The sequence below is a fragment of the Gorilla gorilla genome, chromosome 21, assembly GCF_029281585.2.
Source record: "Gorilla gorilla gorilla isolate KB3781 chromosome 21, NHGRI_mGorGor1-v2.1_pri, whole genome shotgun sequence".
In the NCBI taxonomy this organism is placed as follows: Eukaryota; Metazoa; Chordata; class Mammalia; order Primates; family Hominidae; genus Gorilla; species Gorilla gorilla.
Genome location: NC_073245.2, coordinates 60,858,866 through 60,885,489, shown reverse-complemented (window position 1 = coordinate 60,885,489; position 26,624 = coordinate 60,858,866). Strand labels below are relative to the sequence as shown.

Below are 26,624 nucleotides of genomic sequence, written 5' to 3'. Positions count from 1 at the left end.
ATTTCTCTGAGGCTGGAGCTTGGACCTCATGACAGATGTAACCTGTATGGTATTCTTTTTGTTTATGTGTTTCAAATTTGCTGTCAACCTTTAGAAATCAAAAGATTTCCCATAAAAACAGAGGCTTCCAGCTTTTCTGGAGGAATGGGAAGATCTGGCTGTTGGGGACCATGTTGCCACATGTCCCCGTTGGCCCGAGCTGGGAGCAGCTCCCTCTGAGGGGCCTCGATAGTTCGGCTCCTGGGGCTCCTTGCCTCTGACCCTCAACACATGTCTTTTGGCCTCCGGGTTTTCTAGGGTCAGGCGGGCCTTGAATGTGCTGATGATTTTGGGGTGCTGTCTTGGGGCTGTGAGCTGGGGGCTCCGGGAGGAGGGTGGGCACAGCCGTTTGGGACTTACCACTCTGGCTGGCAGAATGTCCCCGCAGCACAGCTCGTTAGTGAACCACCTCTTGCACCTCCATGTGGGGGTCAGGGAATGCTGGGGGCGGAAGGGAAGGCTTTTTCTGGAGAGGGGGCGCTTGTGTTGGTCTTGACGGGCTGGGAGAGGGCACTTTCTTCAGGCTTCACTGAGGACACACCTGGGCAGGTGAAGAGAATTAGGTTGGAAGGTTAGACCTGAAATATATGGTCAACACTGACTGCCGGCTTGTAGGGCAGTGGGGAGCCACAGAGGGTTCTTGAGCAGAGGTTATAGAAGATTGAATTGCATTGTTATCCCCAGAGGGGTGAGCTGGGAGGCAGCTGCAGGAACACTGGATTAGAAGGATATAGTGGGGGAGGAGGGCCAGATGGGGGCTGAGGGGCTGTGAGGACCTCTTCCAACTCCCCGGGTATGTGTGGTACCCCCCACAGCTGATCCGCCCCATCAATGCCCTGGATGAGCTCTGCCGCCTCATGAAGTCGTTTGTCCACCCAAAGCCTGGTGCTGCTGGGAGCGTGGGCGCCGGCCTCATCCCCATCTCCTCAGAGCTCTGCTACCGCCTGGGGGCCTGCCAGATGGTCATGTGTGGCACAGGCATGCAGAGGTGAGCTGCTGCCCGCTGAGTCGGGGTGTGGGGAGGGGCTGGCCTAGCTTCTGGTCAGTTTGGGGGCCTGTGGCGAGGAGGCAGGAAGGCTGGGTTCCAATCCTGGTTCTGCCATTGCCTGTAGAGCCCCGACAAGGCCTTGGCTCTGTCTGCACCTCAGTTTGTCTGTCTGTGAAACGGGATGGCAGCAGCAGGTGGTCCTAGCAGGGCTGTGGAGCCACCTGCTTCTCTAACACCGTAGTGAGTGTGTGTGAGAGCTGTGCCCTGTAGTTCCGCCGGAAGCCTCCTTCAACATTAACAATAGCATCGGCTGGTTTATGGGGCCTCCTGACCTCACTGGAGGCTCCCCTGCCTCCTACCTCCATCCTTTGTCCCCAGTGCTCATCCCAGGGAGGAAGAGGTCACCTTCTCCAGAGTGCTTCCTGACCTTCCGTTACAAACTGTGCCCACTCTCCCCACTCAGTGCCCTCCCAACCCTCTCTTCCTCCACAGCCCTCACCCCCGCTCCCCAGACAGCCTTCGTTGGGGTATTTGTTTCCTCCTTGGCTCCCTCAGGGCAGGGCCGGATCTGGGAGGGCAGGGGCCCCTTTTGTTCTCTGCTGTTCCCCAGAGGCTAGAGCAGTGCCTGGCCTGAGACAGGTGCTCAAGAAACATTTGCTGAATAAATGTTTCATGGGGCCAGTGCTCTTTGCCTCCTAGGTCATTGATGTTCCATGCAGATTAACTCCTTTCCGTCTTTCTCTACCAGTGCGGTAGTGGGGCCTATTTTAGGGGATCTCACCTAGGGGCAGTTTTATCCCCGGGGAACATTTGGCAATGTCTGGACACATTTTTGGTTGTCACAACTTAGGGGAGGGAGGAGCTCCTGGCCTTTAGTGGGTAGAGGCCGGGATGCTGCTCAGCTTCCTGTGGTTCCCAGGACAGCCCCTCCAGCTGGGCCAGGGTCCTCTGTGCACCACCATGCTCCCTGTTTCATAGTTAATAGTATAGGGAAACTGAGGTTAGCTTAGCTACCCAGGGTCACAGAGGAGTTACATGGAGGGACTGGATTGGAATCCTAGAGGTCTCGCTGCAGAATCCACGTTCTAGAATTGTTGAGAAACCCAGAGAGGTGTGAATCGATGTGTCCATCTCAAACCCCACGGAGCCGACAAGTCGTGAGGCTCCCAGGGAGTCCCCCACTAACTCAGCAGATATTTACCGAGTCCTCCTCTGAGCGAGGCACTGGGAATGTCACAGGAAACTCAACAGGGCTTCTGCAGCCGGGGAAGCACCAGAGTGCCTGCCAGTGAGGGTGGTGGCTGCCTGGAGGAAGAGGAGCAAGCGGGGAGGGACAGCAGGAGGAGGCGTTGCCGTGATGGTCAGGACTGGGTCTGGGAGGCCTCGGAGGGACAGGAAGTCACCCCAGCTCTCACCCACTGTCCTCTGACTCCCGCTGTCCTCCCCCCACCCCTGTCCCCCCACCGCCCACCCGCTCTCCTCCCTCCCCTGCTGCAGGAGCACCCTGAGCGTGTCCCTGGAGCAGGCGGCCATCTTGGCACGGAGCCATGGGTTGCTGCCCAAGTGCATCATGCAGGCCACGGACATCATGCGGAAGCAGGTGAGGCTACTTGGCCACAGGGTCCTCCAGCACCCTGGGCTGAGGGCATGGCATGCTTGCAGCCAGGGTGGGATGAGGGGCTGGTGGCCACCAGCCCCAGACCTGAGCCTTCTCTGAATCTGGAGGGGAGCAAGGATCTTAGCTTCTGGGTCCTTGGGCTTCTGGGCCCCACCCCCACCCCCACCCCCACCCCCACCCCCCAGTGTGCTTCCTCACGTGCCCTGAACCTGCAGAGGCCCCTGCCTGATGGTTCCTTCTTCCAGGGCCCAAGGGTGGAGATACTGGCCAAAAACCTGCGAGTCAAGGACCAGATGCCCCAGGGTGCTCCGCGGTGAGTGGCTGCCTCGTCTGCCCTTGCTGTCCACTCCCAGCTGGCCAGGACCCAGGCCTGGCTTTGGCATCATGCTCCTGGCCTAACCCCTAATGCTCAGATGGGGCTTCCCCTCTCGTTTATGGGGAACCTCTTTGAGGAGCAACAGACACAACTTTGTCACCTCCCAAAGGAGCTCCTGCTCCCACCGGGATGAGCCCCCAGGTGTGCCATGAGGCGGTGACTCTATGAGATCCTCCCACCTCACTACACTGTGCCCTCAGCCCCATGCCCTCTCAGCCCTGAGCCCCCGCCCCGTGCCCTCCACCCTGTGTCCTATGCCGTGTGCCCCCCACCCTGTGCCCCCTACCCTGAGTCCCTGACCCCTGAGCGGCTTGCTTTAACCTGGGGTGGAATTAAGAATTCTGTGATTTTAGCTGATCCAACCTAAGCTAACCTTTTAGCCATTTACAGAAATGCGAACTGAACAGCAGCCTGGGCCTGGGCCTGCGATGCCTGATTTGCAGGAATGCTCTCTGTTCCTGCCATCTTTGGCATGGGGAGTGCTGTTTCCTCCTGTCCTCCCACCCTGCCCTTTCTTCATGTGGTTTTCAGTCTTCCTCTTGGTGCCACATGTAGGCCCTTTAGGATCATGACGTTGTTTCCGTCTGATCCTCTCTCCATCTCCACAGCCCTAGTTTGCTGTCGTCATCTGCCCACAAGTTTTAAATAACTCTTGTTTTGAAATAATGTGACTCCCAAGAAGTTGTAAAAATAGTCCACAGTTCCATAGACCCTTCAGGCAGCTTCCCCCCAGCGGCAAAGTCTTACGTAACCACAGAGCGCCGGCAACACCTGCTGCCAGTGGTGACGAGAGTCACTGCGTGCTGTGGCGCTGGGGGCTCCACACACACCTTGTTTGTGTCTCACGAGTGGCACGTGGTTCCTTTCAATACCTTCATGGCCTTTGCCCTGTGCCAGGCACTGTCCAATTGCTTCCCCTCTGTGGACTCATTAATCCAAACAGCCGCCCTGTGAGCCAAGTCGGCTGTCATCCCCACTTGGCAGGTGGGGACGCTGAGGCACAGAGAGGTTAAGTATCTTGTCCAACGTCACACAGCTAGTAAATGGCAAAGCTGGGATTCTGAACCCAGGCAGTCTGGGCGTGGAGTCCGAGCGCTGACCACATCAGACCACACGTGCAGCATTGCAGTCTGCTTGCCCTGGACACCACGCAGCCTCCTGTCTGGTCCCCCGGCTCCAAAACCATCTCTGCATATAGAGTTTCCCAGGATAGAGCAAGTGAAACTGTGTAAGGGGCAGAGTGCTGTGGCCATCTGGCCCCCACTAGTGTGGAATGTGCGCCCCACCCCCACATGGCTGAACGCACACATGCACCTGTAGACACGTCTTCATTTGTAAATGCCAGTCTCTGAGTGGGAAGAGACTGCCTGTGGGGAGGGGCCTGGCAGTCAGCAGAAAGCATGGACAGCATAGATATTTTTCTCTGCATCTTTTATATACCTGTGAGTTTGGGTTTCTGGGCATGAATTACATGTTCAGGTAAAAATGGAAATAATACAAATAGGTCCTGGCCCGCCCCGGCCTCTCCTCATTCTCTTTGCCTCCATACCCAGCCTCTACCGCCTCTGCCAGCCGCCGGTGGATGGGGACCTCTGAACGCCCAAATGCCCCACGCTGGGCCGCGGCCTCTGGAGCTGGGATTTGGGAGGACACAGCAGGCAGCGCCGGCCTTCTCCAGGGATGGCCCAAGGCTTCCGCGGCCGCCCATTCCGGGACCTGCCCAGCGTCCTCCCCGCCTCCTTCCGGGACGAGCCTGGCCACCCTCTCTGTGATGACGAGCTGGCTGACTGGCCCTGGGCCGGCCCATTCTTCACACGCCTGCCAGAAGCTGGAGGGGTGCTGGAGACCCATAGAGCTGATGGGAGCAGCTGGTGCCTGGCCTTCGGCTCCTGCGTCCCCAGAACCCAAGGGAACGTCATGGAGGCCACATGGGGCCACCCGGCTCCCTCGGGATGGCTCCGCCTGCACTTTTGAAACCCCGGTTTCCTTCAAAGTCCACATTCCAGGTGACCACACGTGTCTCCTCCTCCTCATCTTAGCTTCCAGGTTCACCCTAACCCTGTACTAACCTGCTTGGTGGACTTGGAAAAGACTTGGCTCTGTCGGGAAAGGAGAGACGGGGCCTCCATCACGCCTGTTACCAGAGGATTCCCGAGAGCCACACCAGCTCTGGACATCACCGCCCCTGGAACTGGGGCCACCAGCCCTGGGCACGAGATTTGCTCTGACTTTATTTATATGGCGTGAAATCTCTGGTTTATTTTGGGATTTTTTGTTGTTGTTGGTGTTGTCAAAATTTGTTTTTTCTAAAGTTGTGTGATTATATATTTGACATTTTACATTTCAAAGAAAGGTATGTTGTCTAACAGGGGACCAACAGAAGGTAGTATTGACAACTGTTCCCGCTTCTACTAAAAAAAAAAGCACAAAAGAAAAACTAAATTATTGAAAAATTAAAAAATGTCATTGTTTCCTGTTTGTTAATATTAGGGTTGTAAGGTGTTGTTTTTGAGGTATCGACTGTGATTCCTTCCCCCACCCTCCATTCTCCAGCGGTTGGCCGGTGTTAGAACTCGCTCTCTTTGAGTGACTGGCTGCAAGGGCCTGAGAGGTGGCTGGCCAGGGTTGGAGCTGGAGGGGATGGAGCCCCGCCTGAGGTGCCGTGTCACACGGGTTAGAGGGTCACTGGGAAACACCGGGCAGTGGCTTCTGTGATTTATTTTCTTGATGTTAACTTCTCAGAGCAGGGCGATTGGGACATCACCAGCCAGAGCACAGGAAGCCACCCTGCCTGCCGGGGAGGAGGGACCCACACAAGCCCCCTCGGCAGTTTGTCCCCCCAGCTTCCTTATGCCTTCAGGGAAAGGTCACAGCTGGGGAGGAAGTGGGGGGATGCCTGTCACCCCTGGCAGGTGGTGAGTTCAGGTGGGGGCTCCCTGCTGCCCCCAGGCCTGGGAGCTTGAAGCCCTCCCGGCATCCGGCATCCGAGCCTCCCGCCCTCCAGGGTGCGCTTCCCTCTCTTGCCGCAGCACACATGAGGGCAGGCAGTGGCCTTGTCACTGTATCTTGCATCAGAGACAAAGGAGGACCCGCTTTAGCCCTGCTGTGGGAAATGGGGGAGGGCCCAGGGCCAGCGCACTGTGCACTGGTTTACTTTAAAATGTACAGATTCTTCTCGTTAAATTCTTGATAGATTTTTTATTATTATTAAAAGTCAGTTTATAATACAAAGAACGAGGCTGTGATCTGCTTCATCTGCGGTAGGTGGCTTGGGGGGTGGGTGTGGCCGGGGGCACTAGGGGATGAGCTCGCGCTTTGAAAGCCTCATGGAGGACAGTGCTGATCTCTGCATCGGGGCCTTGAACCAGCGACCCCGAAGTCAGTGATGTTTTCACTCTGTGCCTCAGTTTCCTCCTTGATGATGGGGCGATGCAGCTTCTCTTGCGGGGTGATTGCTGAGGACGACCCGAGGTTGCACGGATTGCCTGCAACCCAGGTATACAGGAAAATAACAGGCCTTATTTGATATTTCAGCTTTTTTCCCCCCTGGATTCTGAGCTCCCATTTCACTGTGAAGGTAGGAAAAAGTGACTGTTTTCCCAGGAATTCCACACCTCCTCCTGGGTGGCTTACTTGTGCTGAGGGGACAGTGTGGATCCAAGGGGTGCCATAGAATCCTCCTCGCTCCAACCTGCAAGGCCTGTTGGATCCGGGCGGGAGTGGAGTTCAAAATACCCACAACATGGTCGTGCCGGGCCCCCAGTCAGCCAGAACTTACGCTGGCCACAAACAGGCCTATTGGGCAGACGTGAAATGCACCAATGAGAATAGAGAGTCTGCGTGCACACCTGGGCCTGGTGGCTGCATCCTAGGCTGTCAGCAGGTTCTCCACCTGCCTGGGCCCAGGTGATCTTTATGAAGCTGCCTGGGTTTGTTTGCCCAGTCAGAGAAACCTCATTCCCTGGGCTGCAGACCTGTTCTGCTGTGCCAGCCCTGTGCCCCCTCGTCCTTTTTTTTTTTTTTTTTTTTTTTGAGACAGGGTCTTTTGCTCTTATCACCCAGGGTAGAGTGCAGTGGCGCAATCATAACTCACTTAAGCTTCGACCTCCTGGGCTCAATTTATCCTCCCACCTCAGCATCCCAAGTAACTGCAACTACAGGCACGTGCCACCACGCCTGGCTAATTTGTTAAATTTTTTGTGGAGACCAGGTTTCAGTATGCTGCCTACCAAGTAGCCTGGACTACAGGCACATGCCACCATGCCTGGCTAATTTTTAAAAATTTTTATAGAGACCGGGTTTCGGTATGTTGCCTATGGCCTCTTCTTTATTCCATCTTTTCCCGATTTCCAATCCTTTGGAAAATGCTGAAATCGATGACAGTTTCCTTTGGGTCATGGCCACCCTTGGGACTCCCCTGTACCATGGTGCTGCACCCAGCCCTGCCATTTCGCACTCGAGCCCCTTCTCTTTCAGTCTCTTTTCCTTCCAAACTAACCTGTCCCAGATTACATTCTCTGAAGGCCCAGATTGGATCCCTCCCAGAGAGAGAGCCTCGCGTCTCTCAGTTACAGGTTTCAAAGGACTCAATACTGTAACAGGCAAGAGGGAATCCTGGTGGGGTTTCAGGCACAGTCATGGATTGATTATTTAGAATTATCTGAGGCCAGTGTTTGGATCCAGGGAAAATCACTTCGAGGGAAGACCTGTTACCTCAATCTATATTTGAGGTCAACAGGGAGGATTTGACGTCTTCCTTCAGGCAGACATGTTTCTAGAAAGCATCGATTTCAGCCTCTCTTCCACCCTGGGGGCCCACAGAAGGAACATACATTCTCCTGGGGCCGTAGGCAGGAGCAGCTTGGGTTTCCAGCTGGCTCTCTGTGGCCTTGAGCAAGTTGCATACTTCACAGGCTCAGAGCTGTGCTTGCAGAGTTGGGAGGGAGAGCCAGGCCCACCTCCCTCTCCGAGATGTGTTTCTCCAAGTGTAAAACTAAGCACGAAGGGCCTCTCAGAGCAAGCGGACATTTTTGCAGGAGACAAGAGGTCTCAAACTGATGGCTCCAGGCTGAAACTTGGAACGAAATGTGGGGTTTTTTTTTACTTCCTTCCTGATACGGTGTTTTAAAAAAATGAATTATATTTATGAACCAGCAAATTTCATCTCTGAATTCTGATTTTTAGTTTGTCTCAAAAATCAGAAGCTCTGAGCTGCGTGTGGTGGTGCGCACCTGTGGTCCCAGCTACTTGGAGGCAGAGGTGGGAGGATTGCTTGAGACCAGGAGTTCAAGGCTGTCGTGCGCTTTGATCACACCTGTGAATAGCCAACTGCACTCCGGCCTGGGCAACGTAGTGTGGTCCTGCCTCTTAAAAAAAAGATTAAAGAAAAAATCAGAAGCTCTGGTCACACTGGTCCACATTCCCACCTGGCTACATGTCAGCTGGAGCTGAGGAGCGGCTGTCTTCTTGAGGAGGGTGCCAGCTCTCCAGCTCCCCGGAGCCATGTGGTCCGAGCACTCATTTATCCGGCCTGCTCACGCTGACGGCCAGATCCTTAGCTCTGGACTTGCCATGGCGATGTCAGCTCGGGGAGGACCTGGTGACCCGGAGTCACTGTGCGGTCCAATGGAGAATCAAGGGGCAGGCGCAGCCCCGCATTGGCGTCTCTCGGAGCCTCTCCTTCTCTGCTCCTCCAGGATGAGGGCAGGGCCCAGGTGGTTGAATTCCTCTGAGCCTCAGTTTTTTCATCTGTCAAACGGTGCTGACCCAGAGATGGCCCCTTGGCGTGGACTGCAACAGAGGCCACCCAGGAAGTGGAAGGTACGATGGGGTGTGTTGACCGCTTTATGATTTTATCTAAATAACTGTTGGTGTACTTCCTGTCCACCTTCCCCCCAGCAGTAAGCAGGAACCACACCCCTTCCATGCTATAGCCCAGGGCCAGGCAGTGGTGAATCATGGCTAAATATTAATAGAAGAAAGCAGGGTCAGCACAGTGATCAGAGCGGGGGGCGCAAGCCACACCCATCTGTGGCCAAGCGGGCCCCTCTAACCTCTGTGTGTGCCACGCGGGTTCATTCATGGGGGGCTGGACTAGGACCTTTGAAGTCAGACACCCTCGCCTGCTCCTGAATCTGTCAACACCTGATACTTGCTGAGTGGCCATATCTGAGATTCTCTGTCTTTCTGGGACGCTCAGCTTCCTTCTTTGAGAAATGGAGACTTTACGCCCACCTGGCTGCCTTGCGGGGGTACCAGGTGTCTCCTCCAGGGCCCCGAAGTGGAACTTCCAGGGATAAGTGTAGTGCCCTGTCTGTCCAGCAGGTGGTGCTGGGGACCGCGTAGTGCCCAGAGGCTGCGGTTCCCCGGGCTCCAGCACTCAGACCGAAGGCTGGCTCCTGGGTGCAGGTATTTGGGACAGAGCCAGCCTGGAGGCGGGGCCTGGAATCGTCTGGACAATGGGCACTGGCCCTATCCCTCTCCTGGGTTGGGCTTGCCGTGAATATTTTCTCTTTTTTTCTCTTTTTTAAAACTTTTTAAAATTTGTCTCTTTCTTACTTTCGGCCCCCTCATTTTCTTTCTCTCTTTCTAAGCTTTTCTATATTTGTCTTTGTCCCATAACATATGTCTGTGAGCTTGACTCGATTTTTCAATTCTTTCCTTTCGGGGATCTTTCCTTTCTCTCTTTTCTCTTTTTTCCCGTCCTCTCTTCTGATTGGAGGAGAAGGATACGAAAGGCCCTTATGCACTGTAAAGCGGGGTGCTTACGAAGCTTGTGACCAGAAACCCACAGTCACTGGTGCACCTTTGTGGAAGTGACGGCCACTAGGTGGCGCTGTGGACCAGGGCGCCCCGCCTAGCCTTGCGGGCCTCCTGCCCAGAGCTCCTGGGAGGCTCCCACTGCAAGCCTGGAGCTCGGGGTTTGCAGGCAGGGGAGGCCGAAAACCAAGCCTGAAGCTGCCTCCCTCCGGGCACTGGTAGCGTTCCCTGGAGGGTTGGAGTGGGGCAGGGGTGGTTAGGAGAGGGATGCAGGGCCCAAGTTAGCATCTCCTGACATGCTGTGTGACCTCAGGGAGGTTCCTTGCCCCTCCACGCACCTCAGTTTCCCCACTTACGATGAGGGCATGCAACTGAATTCCTCCAAAGGGACTTCTCGTCCTCTGGCCAGCCTGGCCCTCTCCCTGATGTCCTTCAAGACCAGCAGCGGCGTTCAGAATCACATGCACAGAACGCTTAGGGTCTCCTAGGCCCTTTGCTAGGTGGGTGGCTTGCAGGCATCGTCTCATGCAATCCTCTCGCAAACCCCTCAAGGTAGGTGCTAAAGGCGCCTCCTTACAGAGGAGGAAATGAGCTCAGAGAATTGAAGTGACTTACCCAGGGTCACACAGCTGGCGGTCGGGCAGCTCAGAAATACCAGCCCCGGATGCAGTTCCAGGTCTGCAGTAGCAACGTGATGTGGTGGGACATAGAGCAGCCCCAGGATCATGGGGACCCTCTGCCCTGAGGCCCCATGGGAGAATCTGGCTTCGGTCTCAGAACCTGGAAGAAATGGGAGCAGGAGAGGAGAGGGGTGGAAGAGGTCCACAGAAAGGACCACAGGCTCCAGCGGGAAAGCAGAAAGGTGCTTTGCTGCCTTCTTGCCGCAGGAGCTGCCCCAGGGCCTTTGCACGTGCTTTTCCTGAGACACTCTTCTCCCATACGGCTTCCTGCCTTGCTCCTTCATTTTACTTGGGTCTGCTCAATGTCACCATGTCACTCATCTATTCCTGTTACTCTCTCTCTCCCTTACCCTATTTTACTTTTCTTTAAAAATTTTTAAATTAAAAAAAAACTTTTTCCTTTCCATAAGCTCCAGGAATGATTTTACTTTTCTTCGTAGCATTTCCCACTGCCCAGCAGGGTGCCTCATCTGCTTCTTGTCCATTGTTTGTACCCTGCACTACCAGTGAGGCGCCACCAGGGCAGGGGTTTGTGTCCATCTCATTTAGTAGTGACCATCCCCATTATCGGAATACAGTGAGAAGGGCCCTCTCATGACAGGGCAGCCTCCTGGGTCCTCGGGTCCCCAGTCTTCCCTGTAGACATGGAGGCTACAGGCACTGGAAGGGGACTGGTGACCTCGATGCTGAGAGCCGCCCCGGTTCTGGGTTGCACCCACTGCATGTCTGGAACAGCACACCTGTTGCCATGTTGCCAAGGGATGGGAGAGGCAAATCCTTGAGGCCTAGTGGCCCCAGATGTGTAGGAAGGAAGGTGCCCCCTGTGCAGGGGGAGCAAGCACAGCAGCAGCTGTGCTGTGAGCACCTTCCGTGTGCCACGAATGCCTGCCATGTGCTGTGAGCACCTGCCATGTGCCCTGAACACTTGCCTGTGTGGTGAGCACCTGCCATGTTCTGGGAGCCCCTGCTGTGTACGGGAGCACCTGCTGTGTGTGGTGACACCTGCTGTGTATGGTGAGCACCTGCTGTGTGCCGGGAGCACCTATTGTGTGCTGGGAGCCCCTGCTGTGTACGGGAGAACCTGCTGTGCGTGGTGACACCTGCTGTGTACGGTAAGCACCTGCTGTGTGCCGGGAGCACCTCCTGTGTGTGGTGACACCTGCTGTGTACGGTGAGCACCTGCTATGTGCCGCGACACCTGCTGTGTATGGTGAGACTCTGCTGTATGCCAGGAGCACCTATTGTGTGCTGGGAGCACCTGCTGTGTGCCATGAACACCTGCTGGTGCCGGGTGCCACACTGGGCGTGTTAGTGTGTTGCTCAATCAGCATTTGTTGAGGTTCTCACTCTTTGTAGAATGTAGTGATGAGAACCTAATCACATCTTGGAATTCCTGATGTTTGTGTAGGTGCTCTATCAATACTTGTTGCCTTCGGTGGGAAGAATCAATGAATGAGCGAGTGGCTGTGGCAAGTAGGATGGCTCAGCCCCACTGGAGAGAATTCCAATGATTCACCTTTACTCATCCCCATGGCAGCTTCAAGAGAAAGACACAGCTATTTGTGCCATTTTACAGATGAGAAAACAGAGGCTGAGTTAAGTGACTGATATGGTTTTGCTGTGTTCCCACCCAAAAGGGAGACCAGGTGGAGGTAATTGAATCATGGGGTCGGTTTCCCCCATGCTATTCTCGTGATAGTGAGGGAGTTCTCACGAGATCTGATGGTTTTATAAGTGGTAATATCTGCTGTGTTCATTCCGTTTCCTGTCACCCTATGAGGAAGGCGGCTTGTTTCCCCTTTGCCTTCTGCCATGATTGTAAGTTTCCTGAGCCATGAAGAACTGTGAGTCAATTAAACCTCTTTCCTTTATAAATTTTTTAACAAACTACCCCGTGTTGGGCAGTTGTTTATAGCAGTGTGAAAACGCACGAATAGAATGACCTGCTTGAAATAATGGCGCCTTGGGGCTGGTAGCCTTGAGGTTTGAACCCAGCTCGTCTGACTGCAGCGCCCCAGTAGTTTCAATGCCACAGTGGCCTTCTGGGTGAGCCTTGGGTGCTGAGTGGGACAGCCACGTAGAGGTTCTGTCCTTTTCAATCCTCCCCCCACACCTGCCTCCTTCACTCGCTGCCTGCCAGCCTCCAGGGCCGCCGTTCTGCTCCTCTGCTCTCTACGCTGGTGCCCTGCTCCCATCTCAGGATCTCTGCACTTGCACCTGCTGTTTCCTCTGCCTGGAACCCTCTTCCTGCCCCGCGACTTCCTGTCATTTCATTCATGTCGCGGCTGGAACGCCGCCTCCTCCAAGAGGGCTTCCTGATAGGGTGAAGATGGCATCACTGTTGACTCTGTAACACAGCATGCTCTTTCCTTCTGCCGTGGCACAGATCCCAGTCTGTATCTGGTTTTCTTTTGTGTTTGTTAACTCATGTAGGGCTGATCTACTCCGGTCAGGCTGCAGGTTCTGTGGGAGCAGGGGCAGGGCCTGCCTGTTCACAGCTGTGTCCCCAGCTCTTAGCACAGCAGCTGAAACACAGGACGAGGTGCTCAGTCAACCCTTGGTGACTTTAGTGAACTGAATCAGCAAATGCGTGGCCAAGGCAGAAGGATCCTGATCACGAAGCAGCTCCCCTTCGTGTGAGGTGTTCACGTTGGTGGAATCTTCAGGTTTTGGAAAGCCTGTGATCCTGTCTCTCTGCCTTCCCTGGATGGGACAGACCTGGCCCTGACCCAGCCTCCCTGGAAGCCTTTCTGCTCTATTTGTTTCCAGCACTGGTGACCGAAAGCGGAGCCGCCACCCTCCTCGGAGCCTCAGACCCCTTACAGGAAGTCAGGATGGAGCCGAATTTTCCCCAAGAGAATGTTCTTCCGTCGGGCTGGGTCTGAGTCACTGGAGGCTGGGTCTAATTGGGAAGGAGAGCACAGCCAATGGGGCAGGCCACCGGGGGCTGAGGACACCCACCCTGTCCAGAATGTGTCCCCACCCAGCATCCTGCCAACAAAAGGTTTGCAGAAACCCAAACGCGATTCTAGGTCTGGTCCAGCAGGCCACGTGGGCCCACTTGCATCATGTAACACATATTTACAGAGGGCCTACTATGTGCCAGACTCTGTTCTAGGCCCAGAGTAACATGTGGGAAGTCCTCGTGGAGCTTAAGATCTGCTGAAAGGAGGCAGGCAAAGAAGCCAATAAAGATATGGGTGTGTAATATGTCAGATAGTGTAAGAGCCAACCAGGAAAATCCAGCAGGTGAGAGGATGGGGACAGACATACGAGCTATTTTAATCAATGGTCACAGAAGGCCTTTCTGGGAAAGACCCTTGACTGGACCTAAGGAGGAGGGATCCACGGAGATGCCTGGTTCCAGTCAGAACACACAGCAGGTGCAAAGACCCTGAGGTGGGATCTTACCTGGTGAGTTGGCTGAGGAGTGAGGGGGGCAGGGAAGGGACATCGGAGGTGTGGGGACCAGGACACTGAGGCGATGGGTGCACCCTGGATTTTATGTCCAGAAGCCATTGGTGGTTCTGAGCAAAGGACAAGCAGCTTTCGCATCTGTGAACCACAGCCGCCGTCGCCCCTGCCCACCAGCCTGCCATTCAACTGCTTTCAAAAATAAGCTGGAAGCACTCTCCAGAGGCAAAGTGGAATTGAAAACGTTTTATTTCTACCGTATGTTGTGCTTTTCCTATTGTCTTTTATGAAATGTGTAGCATTATGATGACATATAATTATATTTCTGTCTATTCTCTGCAGCAGCCTCTGATGAACTCCAAAGTGGGGGCTTCAGGGTGCTTTGGAGAGAAAGCAAGTGACTGATGGGGGGAGTTTCAGGCACTTGAACTGGTCAGTGTGTGGGAGGGGAAGAGAAATTCTGCTGGAATCCTGGGGTTACAACTGTGTGGCACCAATAGGCTGGGAAGGAGTGGACCTCGGTCCTAGAGGTAATAACGAGTGACGCTGCACTAAGCATTTGATGTGCCTGGTCCACAACTTTCCAACAACTCCCTGGGGCATCATCCCCATTGCAGGGATTGGCAAAGCCAGGTGTGTCACTCATGTACCCTGGATCTCATGCTGCCAAGGCTGTGGCCACACGGGGCAGGGGTCCCTTCACTATTGCCTGGGCCTTCCCCCTGCTGCCTGGGCCTTCCCCCTGTTGCCTGATGCCCCATTCTTCCTGGGTAGCCACCTGCCCAACTCAGGACATGAGTGAGGGAGAGAGGGCTGGTCTCTTGGGTGTGCGCACAGGCAGCTGTACTCATAAGGGCCCCCGGCTTGGCTTAAGGTTCTGCTGTTGCCATCTTGAAATTTGTAATAATTTTTGACAAGGGGGATCCACAAATTATGAAGGTTCTTGGGCGGTGATGGAAGCCAATCGTGTGATCCCGCCCCTCTGCCTGTGATTGGTGATGCTGACACACTTCTGACCAATGAGGTGCAAGGGATGTGCTTGGGGGATTCTGGGAAAATCTTTTCTCTGTAAAAAGAGGGGACTCATGAGGAGCATGTTTTCTCCCTGAGCCTCATCCCCTCCTGCCCTGGGCATTGTCACCTGACCCCCTCCTCCCCATCTCCACTGCCACCACCCCAATCCAAACACAGCATCATGTGCTCGTTTGCCTGGAATATTCTGGTCTTCTCCCTGGTATCCCAGGCCCACCCTCACTCTGACATGCAGCCCAAGGGTCCTGCTTGAATCCAAGTCAGGCCATGTCCCTCCTCTGCTCGGAGCCCTCCAGGGACTTTCCATCTCATACTGAGTCAAAGGCCAAGACCCCATCATGCCCCACAGGACCCCACTGACCCCTGCCCCTCCCCACCCCCTCCCCTGCGTCTCTCCCTTCCACTCACTGTCCCAGCCACTCTGGTCTCCTCGTGGGCCCTTGACCTGCCTGGGCAGCTCCATCTCAGGCCTCTGCACAAGCTGCTCCCTGTGGAGGGAATGATCTACCCCAGAAACCCCTATGGATCCCTCTGTCCCCCAGGTCTCTGTTCATAAGTCTCCATCTCCATGAGGCCTTCCCTGACACCCGTGTCTAAAATGCAACCTTCCCCATGCCCTGGGCCCCCACCTCTTCCTGGTTGAGTTTCTCTGATACACTGCCTGGTGCACCGAGCTGTTTGGTTTGCTGTTCCTCTTGCCCAACCAGAACAGCACCTCTATGGTGGCTTTGTCTCCCTCATGGGCCTCCACTCGGGGTCTGGGGCAGTGCTGGTCACCTGGTTGTCCTCAAATAAATAATGACTGAACAAGTGAATGAATGGACATGGGGGCCGTGACAACGTGTGACCATGAGGGATGCTTTGGTGACCACATGGCTCTTCTAGGGAAGAGCCAGAGGAGCCTGGACAGTGGGGTGGTGACTCTGTGGAGCCCCTGCCCGGCCATGGCCCTTCCACCTCCACAGTTCTCCTAAGGGGCTAAGGAAATGCCTCCGTTGCCAGCGCCTTCACCAGCTGCACCTCCCATTATTGCAGCCGAAGTTTGCTCACAAGGACAGTGGCTGGATTTGAGCCCAGGCCGTGTGGCTCCAGACCCTGAGCCCAGGGCTCTGTCTGGGGTGTGGCCCAGGGGCAGGTCCTTGGGTGCGTGAGGGTGGCTTGGCTCAGCTCCTCTCCCTGGGTCACTGCAGCGGCCCTGTGCTGTTCTGTTTTCCCATCCCAAAGTCCTGAGGGTCTCAGCAGAGGGGCCCAGGATTCAAGTCCATCCACTCCCAGGGTGGGTCCCTAGCCAGCCTCTGCCCAGCATGTGGGGTGGGTGCTTCCCTGTCCTCCTGCTTCCTGCAATGTTTCCCTTCCAGCACTTTCCAGGCCCCAGTTCCCCATGCTGGGCTGCCCGAGCACCCCCATCCTGCAGCTGGCCCTGCTGCCCTGGCTTCCACCTCCAGATCCTTCTTGCCATGTCCCCTCCAATCAGAGCCAACCCACCCTGTGCCCCTCCCAGTGGCTCTGCTGCCTACTGGACACATGTCACCACCACGGGGCTGATGGGTAATGGGAGATGCTCTCAGGTCCTCATTTGTGCTTCGCCAGAGCCCTCCTAGAGCTGCAGGTGATGATGGGCACTTTCCAGACACTGGCAGGGCTGAGATGAGCTGCTCCAGGGACAGGAGGGTCAGAGATGAAGAGCTGGAGGAGGGCCAGCCCTACAGGGCGCACAGACTTGCATTGCTGGGTTTTGGCCCAAACAGCTCTTTGAAAAAGAGCGCAGGAATGGCCCCGGTGGGTGGTACCTGTTTTCATGGTGCGTGGCTGACATTGGAAGACGATGGACCCGTGGCTGCTGGGTATCAGGGGAGGGGAGGGGGCCTGGGTGTGGGATGCAGGGCTGCCCTCCATCCCTCACACCCCCTGCTGTCAGGAAGAGGGCAGGGGGTCCTGGGGCACTGAGGCTGGGGAGACATGAGGGCTGTCACATCTGTGTCCTATCCAAGCCAGATCCATGTCCTGTTTGCAGAGTCTTGGCCATAAAAAGGGACTGGGAACACTCTGCCTCACCCTCACCCTCGCACCCTCCTCTGATCCATCTGGGTCTGTCTGGATGGCAGAGGCTCAGAAGGTCTGACCCTACCCGATGGTGGAGGCTCAGAATGTCTGAGCCAGAAAGGGCGTCGACGAAAGTCTAGAGCCAGGTGCCCTGACTCACGCCTGTCATCCCAGCACTTTGGGAGGCTGAGGCTGGAGGATTGCTTGAGCGCAGAAGTTTGAGACCAGCCTGGGTAACATAGTGAGACCCTGTCTCTATTAAAAATAAACAAAAAAAATTAGCTTGGGGTGGTGGTGCAAGCCTGTGGTCCCAGGCTGAGGTGGGAGGATCACCCGAGCCTAGGGAGGTCGAGGCTGCAGTGAGCCGTGATCAAACCACTGCTCCACTCCAGCCTGGGTGATGGAGTGAGACCCTGACTCCAAAAAGAAAAGGAAAGACTCGCCTTCCTCCTCCTGATTAACAGGTGAGGCAGATCCCCGTGCCCCATAGGGACTGCAGGGACACTGATGCTTGGTGCTGATTGAACCCCTACTGTGTGTCGCAGACTGTGCACATCACCTCACTGAATCCTCACTAGAGCCCTAGCGGGGCACAATTGTTGTCGCTGTCCTCCCACTGTGGAGCTGAAGGAGATGAAGGGGGAAGGCGCTCCCCGAGGGGCACGCAGTCAAGGAGCCTCTGAGCCGGGATTCGTCCTGTCCCAAGTCCTCGGTCCCCACCTGCAGCCCCACTCGCTGCTGGCAGAAGCAGGTCACCAAGGAAAGACCCAGGGGGCTTCCCTCTTGGGGCTTCCAGTGTATTAAAAGTGAAGGAATGCCAAGACAGGGCTATGGAAACCACGGGCTGGCTGAAATGTTGAAGGAAAAAACGAAATCTTTATTGTGGTGCTGTTCAGAAAATAAGAACTACATTAACTTTGTAAAATTACGTTCATCCTAGGTGCATCTGGGCGTGAGGACGGGAAGGAGGGGGCTGTGAAGATGGGAATTAGGGCTCGTGGGTCAGTGCCTGAGCTTTGTGGCCGGACTCCCTGGGTCCGGATTCCTGGGTTTGGATTCCTGGGCAAGTCACTTGACTCGTCTGTGTCTCGGTTTCCCCATCTGCAGCATGGGCTCCTAACCGCGTGTTCCTGGTGTCGGGGTTGTAGGGGCAGGCAAAGCCTTTGATCAGCGCCAGGCTGTGGGTGACTGCCCCAAGGGGGCTACTGGGTCCTCACAGTCCTCGTTTCTCTGAGACTCTAGACGCAGCCTCATTTGAAGGTGACTCCCACATTTAGGAATCCAGGCCTTCTGGGAAAGTGAGGCCCAGGGCCCATGTTAGGCTCAGGCCCTGGGGACCAATTGCATCCATTCAGTTTACAGAGAGGTGTGTTCCCCTGCGTCTCCACCTCCGTGCTCCAGGGAGATCCGGCACGGAGGCTGCTCCCAGAGTAACTGGGGATTTCATATGAAGAGCTAATTAGGCAGAATCAGTAGGGTTTACTCGAAAGAGGAGACCATTCCAGACAAAGCTGGGAGATGAGAGGATGAAGCCTGTGGCTGAGTGTGGGGTGGGGAAGGGTTCTGCCAATTCCACAGAACCTCTGCCCACGGGCATCCCCTCCCCTCCAGCTGCCAGAACTGCGGGATTAAAGTCTATGCTGGGTTCTGACCCTGAATGGGCGCTCTGAGGGCTGGATGTGGCAGAGGGCACAGAGCCTACAGCTGCTGGGCCACTGCTCCTTGCACACCTGCCCCAGCCCTCAGTGTCACCACCGATGCCCCACAGTGGCTTCAGCCTGATCCCAGAATGAGGAGCCGCCAGATGGGCCTCGGCTCAGAATCCAGCTCTGCCACTTGCTGGCTGTGTGTTCTTGGACGTGACCACTCTGAGCCTCAGTTTTCTCACCTGTCAAAGGGGAGTAAATGAAAGTACCTCCCTCCCAGGGTTATCGTGGGACTTGGAGCAATCAGCTGGTTCAAGTGCTTAGCAAATGCCTCCAGCATTGTAAATGCGCCAACTGTTATTATTATTTCCCCCCCTCTTACCTGGAGAGTAAACACACACACAGTCATCATATAGATTATGCATCGTATGGCCGGGTGTGATGGCTCACACCTGTAATCCCAGCACCTTGGGAGGCTGAGGCAGGTGGATCACTTGAGGTGAGGCATTCGAGACTAGCCTGGCCAACGTAGTGAAACCCCATCTCTACTAAAAATATAAAAATTAGCCAGCAGTGGTGTCACACACCTGTAATCCCAGCTACTTGGGTGGCTGAGGCATGAGAATTGCTTGAACCCGGGAGGCGGAGGTTGCAATGAGCCGAGATCGCACTGCTGCACTCCAGCCTGGCAAGACTCCGTCTAAAAAAAAAACAAAACCCACAAACTGGGCACAGAATCCAGGACCCAGGATCTGCCCTGAGAGCAGAGGTGTTCACAGAGCCTGGGTGGAGGAATGTTCCTTAGTCCTGTTGCTTTTGAGTGAACTCTTGAGTGTCTATCCTGCACATCCAGGAAGTGGCATCGGGGCACAGAACATTCCAGGGCACACAGTCCGGTCTGGCCCTGGGTCACCGGGTCCTCTGCCTGATCTGACAGTGCCCTCCTGAGTTTCCAGTCCTCCATAGAGTAAGGATTCAGGGTTTCTCTCTGGCCTCTTTCGATCCTGCTGCCTGCTCTGCATGCTGTCACTCTTCCCTCATGCCAGGCTCCCCGGGCACAATGGGCCATACTCACAGGCCTGCGCTACAGTGGGAGCAGGGCCTGTCCCATTGTGGGCCTTCCCAGTCCGGATGCCTACACCCACAAGACAGTCCTGTGCAGTGCAGCTTGTACCTTGTATCCTGGACCCCAGCCCATGGACAGCACGCCCTCCAAGTTCCATCCATGGCTCACACCTTGTCCATGACCTCCTAATCCAAGCTGGTGGACTGAGACAGCCTCCTATGGGGCCTCCTCAATCTGTGCCTGCCTCCATGATCCATTCTTCCAGCCACCAGAGCGAGCATTATAAAGTGCAAGAGAGATGATGCCACTCTGTCATCTACAATCTTCAATGACTTCCCATTGCTCTTGAAATAAAATCCAAGATCCTATGTGATCTGGTCCCTACCTTCACTGCACACCTCCCTCCCCTGCTCACTTGGCATCAAGCACATGCCCACCTCAGGGCCTTTGCACTTCCTGGGCCTAAAATGCTCTCCCTCCAGATCTTGTCATGGCTGGCTTCCTCATCCTCTGGGTCTTAGCTCACATTTCTCCTCCACCAGGGGACCCTCACTGACCGCCCTGACTAAGGGAGTCCCTGTCTGCTGTGGAGTCCCATTTGATTCCATCAGGCTGAACAAGTTCCTCCTTGGGGTTTATCGAATCTGCGATTATCTTGCTCATGGTTTTGACTGTGCCATCCCACTAGAAGGCCAGCTCCATGAGGGCAGGAACCATGGAGAGTAGGAGGCTGTGGCTCCAGGACATAGCCCAGTGTCCAGCACATAGGATGTGCCTCCTAAATATTCACTGAGTGAGTGAGTAAATGAAAGCTCACCCTGGCACGATGAATGAACTCAGCTCAAAACTCACCCGTCTCATGTCTTATTTCTTTCAAAGCCTGCCATATCTGAGAACTAATGAAGAATTTATTTGTGCTAATGAATATGTATTAGTTCTTTTAAGATGAGATATGCATATTTTAGTAGGAAATGCCGAGAGTCACAGTTCTTCAATCCAGGGACGCTACCCCAAGAATGAGAATGTGAAATGGTGATGAGGGTGGGGTAGATATTTAGAGCATGGGGCCCCAAAGAGGCATCAGATCACAGAATAGCAAAGGCTTCCTGGGTGCAGTGGGGGAGAGGAGGAGCACTGCCCTGGGGCAACACAGGGCCTGGCACTGGGCAAATCACTTCCCCTCCTCCTTGGTCTCAGTGCTCCTGTCTGTACATGGGGATCATAATCCACAACTCACAGGGAATGAGGTTCCAATGATAAGATGGTTAGTCTGGCGCTTTGCACATTTCAAAGGTTTTGCTCATCAAGTAGAAGGGATTATGGTAATAAGCAAAAAGACTCTACCTGTCACAGGTGGGATGCTTTTGGCTTCAAGCAGCAGAGAAATCCACAATAAGTATCTTATTGTTCTTACATCATAGGGACAATATCTTATGTCTCCATGAATCAAGAAATCCAGTGGACTTTCAAGCACTTCTGGTTTGGCTGGTACAGAGGTGGGGATCACCAGGGACCCTGATTCTTTTCAACTTCCCACTGTGCTCTCCACATTGGCCTGACCCTCAGGCTTGCACTCTGAAGCTCGTAGGATTGCGCCACAGCTCCAGGCGTCCCACCCTCGTGCAAGAGGTGAAAGCAAAAGAAAGAACGCGTCTCTTCCTAGTGCCTCTTTATAAGAGACTGGAACCCTTTCCCAGAAGCCCCCAGCAGATTGGATCGCCTGTAACTTTGGCCAAAATTGCATTCCAAGTGCATTGCTAGGCCTGGTGCTGGCAGACGAAGTGGAATTATCATGGTTTGGCCAGTGCTTTTTCACCAGAGAGGTACGGCCTCTGAGGTTGTATGGAAATGCGGGGGTGGCTTGGCTCAACGACTGGTAATATTGCTGGCATTCAGCTGGGTGGGGCTGGGAATGCTGGATGCCTCCAAGGTGCAGGACAGTCCACATAAGACAGACCGTCCTGTTTCCCACACGAATTTCAGTTCCCCTCTGGTCGCTCTTGTGTGAAGAGCCATTTAATCATCGTAGCCTAGAACCGACGTCAACTTAATATCAAAACAAGATATTTTTGTAAGATTTTACCGTACACTGAATATAATATTTATATTCAAGTGTCTTTATTTTTCTGCCCTTCTGTTGTAGCGCAACTCCTGATCTTCTCTTCCATCCAAACTTCTTCTGTAGATGTTGGCTAGGATCTAACTATTGGTTATATCTCTATATGTGCCTGTGTCTGTGTCTGTTCATTTGCCTATTGAAATATGATTTAATTTATTACAAGTTATTATTTCATTAAAAATTATTGTCCTTTTATTTCTTTTTATAGTCCACTTAGGGCATTGTAATGAGTTTTTAAGTAGGTGTATGATGTTATAGGTTAATTATTTATGACTTTCATTTCAGGGCAGTAAAGAGATCATTAAGCACAATTCTTCTTTGGAAGAGGTCATGGGTCTGACAAAGTTGAGAACTCTGGCTTGGATCCATCAAGATTCATGTCCGGGGGCTGGGGCAGAGCCTGTGTTCTGAAACTCGTGGCTCCCAAGTACTTGGACCACACAGGGGTTGAGTCAGGTTGGAAGGTGAGGAGGGACTCTCAGGTTGGCACCAGTGATGTTGACTGTATTACCCGTGCTAAGGCCTCAACCAATCATCTATGCTGTCACTGGTTATAGAGGGTGCCTGGGAAGGAGCTGCTTCCCTGGAGAGGATGAGGGTACCAAGAGGGCCATTGAGGCAAGGCTGGGTTTGCATTCAGCCCTGAGATCTGACAGCGGGAACCCACCACACTCATGGTGGGCTAGCTGTTGGTCACTAGAATGGTATCAGTTTATGAGCGGAAGAGGATTTTCACCAGGAAAGTAAGATCAGTTTATCTCTTTGAGTGCAACCCAGAGAAGGAAGGTGAAGTGTGACCAGTGCCCAGCTGATACAGGTAGCTCTGGAAAAGCCCTCTGGAGGCAAAATCCCCACATCCATTCACTCAGCCGACATCTACTGAGCACCTATTAGGTACAAGGGATCATGTTTCCAGATGTGGAGACTTGCGGGGATCAGCCTCCAGCCTGGTCTGTAGGGGCTTCCCACTGAGCCAGAGTAGGAGCTTCTTAGGAGGTAGACAGGTGTTCTGTTTAAATGAGGTTTAACTGGGGGGAAAGACTGAATTTTGGAAGTTACTTTATTATAAATTAAAAAATAGAATTTCAAATGCTTGGCCTTATCCTTATCGAGACCATCCTGGCTAACATGGTGAAACCCTGACTCTACTAAAAATACGAAAAAATTAGCCGAGCGTGGTGGCAGATGCCTGTCGTCCCAGCTACTCGGGAGGCTGAGGCAGGAGAATGGCAGAGCTTGCAGTGAGTCGAGATCGCACCACTGCCCTCCAGCCTGGGTGACAGAGTGAGACTCTATCTCAAAGAAAAAAAAATGTTGTTTATTCATTCATTTAAAAAATATCTATTATAAACCTACTAAGTATCTGCCTTCATAGTGGGCATTGAAAACCACATTTTTTTTTAATGGAAAAGGAACCAAGTAGAAGCAGCCTCCCTCCCATGTCTCCCTTACAAGGTCATTAGAAGGCTGCCTTGAAAGAAGCTACCTAGACTCCACCTTTGCTGCTACTAATCTAGGGTCAGATGTCAGCCTATTGCAGGGGGACCAGCACAAAGTCCCCCGAAGAGGAAATAGCATATACACCAAAACATTGGAAAGATCTTGCTAATTTACATTAGCAGAAACCTGCAGAATATGTGTATGAATAGATGATAAGAGTGTTAGACTAAAGAGATCAGCATATAACACTGCCTCATGGTAAAGGTATTGATATGGGTGCACTTACTAGGAATTCTGAATTTCATGGTAAATTCGTTAAGGCTGGAAGTGGCTCCGATTACTTGGTTGATAACTACACTTGGTCCCAGTGGCAGACCTCATTTAATAAGAGTGGGATAGGAGAATGCTCATTGCACAATGTAAGGGAAAATATCCAAAGGGTTAGGGAGATAGGAATGTTGGAGTGGCTTTACCATGAATGACATGCACCATCACTCCCCCAGCCCATTACATGCCCTCAGAGGGGCTGACAGACACTCTGTTCACTTAGGCATCGAGAAATATGCTAAGGAGGGAGCATCTGCATCCTTAAAAATCTCTGTGGTGGCTGCTCTGAATGGGCCAGGCAGGGTGGTGGAGATGCCGTGGGAGATGCCAGATGGGAGATATCAGTGAGGATGAGGACATGTGACAGCATTTATCCCCTGAAGACAAGATGGGCATATTTACCATGTTTTCCAGAAGAAAAGAAGTGGTAATTACAATGTTTTGACTTTCAGGGAATCTTTAGCAATGGCTTATTCATTATGATGTCCTCAGACATAAAATAGATGGGCAATGTATCAAAACATTATTTGATCTACCTACGTAATAGAAAAACTCCAGATCTGATGGCCACAAACTATCACTATGGAGTCATAGCCTCTTGCCTGATTTCTTTACAGAAGTCAAATAATAAGTGGAATTTTGACCCAACTTCAAATCACAGTGGACCCCATAGACCTGCAGACACACTCTATAGCTGTTTTCCAAGTTTCTTGGCAATGGGAAAGACTCATGGAGTAAAATCTATTATAGTAGTAAGGCCCAAGTGGAATCCCCGGATAATTTCCCTCCTAGCCAGGATAGCATTTTTAGGTGCCTTGCAGAGATGAGTGCCATCCTCAAAGACTTGAAAGATGCAGAGGTGGTAAATACAATGATCTCCCATTTAATTTTCCTGTTTGGCCATGTAGAGGCAAATAGTTCTTGGAGAATGGCTGTGGATTACTATAAACCTAATCAGGTGGTGAAGTGAATTGCAGCCCCTATTCTTGACATGCTATCTTTGCTTAAGCAAATCAACAAACTCTCTGACACCTCAAATGCAGCTATTGACCTGGCAGATACTTTATTTTTTCTAGATCAATTTGTAAGGACTATAAGAAGCAGTTTGCTTTTACCTATGAGAGCCAACAGTACACAGTCACAGCCTTGCCTCAAGGCTATGCTACCTCTTCTGCTTTTGGCCACAGTATAGTCTTTGGAGATTCTTGATGATCTTTTCATTGTACAAAACTTGCACTGGTCCACTACCTTAGTGACACTTTGCTCTTTGGACCTGAAGAACAAAAAGTAGCAAGTACATTAAATGACTTATCCAGTAAGACAGATGTGAACCATAATTGTGATTCTGATTTCTGAGTAAGGGTCCAGTCAGGGGACTTTTATTGTTGTTATCACAATCCACACCTCACGGGGAGTGAAGTTCCAATGATAAGATGGTTAGTCTGGTGCTTTGTAAATTTCATACTATGGTTTCTGAACCATACTAGTTATTTTAACAAAAATTGTGTGTGTGTGTGTGTGTGTGTGTAAACGTTAACTAGGTATTGAAGAATTGAAATGCAAACAGAGAACACTAAGGCAGGGGTGAGCTGTTTTTGTAAATAAAGTTTTATTGGAACACAGCCATGCCCATTTTTCTATATATTGTTTATGACTATGAGACCAGAGATGCATAGTTGCAACAAAGATCATAGGGCTTACAAGACTAAAATATTTACTATGTGGCCCTTTTAAAAAAAAAACCAACCCCTGCACTGAGGTATCACAGAGGTAGCAACTGGGACCTTGCAGAGTGAGAAGATGGGGCTGAAAATTATCTAGCACTGGCTGATTAACGGTGCTGGTGTGTTTGAGGGTACTACAGTGACACTGACAGGCAAACAAACAAACAAGAAGAAGAAGAAGAAGCAAAAATCAGAACAGAAAGTATACACAAAATAGCAAGTCCTCTCTTTCTTCTCCAGCCTCTAAGTCTTCCTCTGGTGCCCCCATTGGCAAAGCCCAACAGGAAGTCACTAGCAAAGTCAAAATGTCATTTGCAGGGTCAGTCACTGCCCCAATATCACCAAGCAGCTTGGAGGAGAGTGGGTTTTTGGCTGAGAGACAGTAGCTTAAGAACTCAAAGGAACAAGACATACCTTTCCTACTCAACTCCAGGCAAAGGAGTTTAGAGAAGGAAGACAGGATGCATATCAAAGAGAGATGTCTTGCTGATGACTGATTCCATGGTAGGAGAGAGTTTCTGCATCTATAAAATGGTAACGTAAAGAATAACAGTAATGGTAATAATAATACATCTGTTAATGAATGCATTTATTTGGCTGCATTCAGTCCTGACACCCAGCATCAAAACCCAGCATGCCCATAGCTGGTGGCTGCTGGTTTTCAAATTGGCATGGATTTATGGCTCTAGCTGGCTCCACGAAAGAAAGAAAGAAAGAGAGAGAGAGAGATAAAAAAAAAGACAGAAAGGAAGGGAGGGAGGGAGAGAGAGAGAAAAAGAGAAGGATGGTGGAATGTTTACTGCGTATGTCTTGAAACGTTGTAGTTATTTTTGATTGGTTCATCTTTTAATCTTTCTACTTCAGAGTGTTTACACATCACAGTTATAGTGTTATAATATTCTGTGTTTTTCAGTGTACTTACTATTGCCAGTGAATTTTGTACCTTCAGATGATGTCTTATTGCTCATTATCATTATTTTCTTTCAGATTGAAGAACTCTCTTTTGCATTTCTTTTGGACAGGTCTGGTGTTGATGAAATCCCCTAGCTTTTGTTTGTCTGGGAAAGTATTTCTCCCTCATGTTTGAAGGGTATTTTCACCAGATATACTATTCTACGGTAACAGTTTCCGTTACCCTAGTTTCTGTTCGTAGTTTCTGTTACACGGTCAGGTCAGGGTATGACAAGGGCTGTGCTCATCCACAGCCATTGTCATAGTGTTGAGTCTCTGTTATCTGGTAAATGTTACTGTCCTCTCCCCAGTCACTCTCACAAGCCTTGTCATAGTCTGAGGTTACCCAGTCAACAGCTTTCTTCCCTGGCCTGTTCTCTCTGGGCACCCTGAGGTCAAGGT

General features: G+C 52.4%; 1 protein-coding gene across 1 annotated transcript in view; it reads left to right on the top strand.

The window, feature by feature from the left end:
* Positions 1-6,255, top strand: part of PREX1 (phosphatidylinositol-3,4,5-trisphosphate dependent Rac exchange factor 1) — a 204,167-nt gene extending 197,912 nt beyond the window's left edge. Inside the window, exons 37-40 of the mRNA XM_031004787.3 lie at positions 855-1,027; positions 2,525-2,627; positions 2,891-2,958; positions 4,575-6,255. Coding sequence (XP_030860647.2) covers positions 855-1,027; positions 2,525-2,627; positions 2,891-2,958; positions 4,575-4,617 — 387 coding nt within the window. The 3' untranslated portion in view covers positions 4,618-6,255. The remainder of the gene's footprint in view (positions 1-854; positions 1,028-2,524; positions 2,628-2,890; positions 2,959-4,574) is intronic.
* The last annotated feature ends 20,369 nt before the right edge of the window (positions 6,256-26,624 follow it).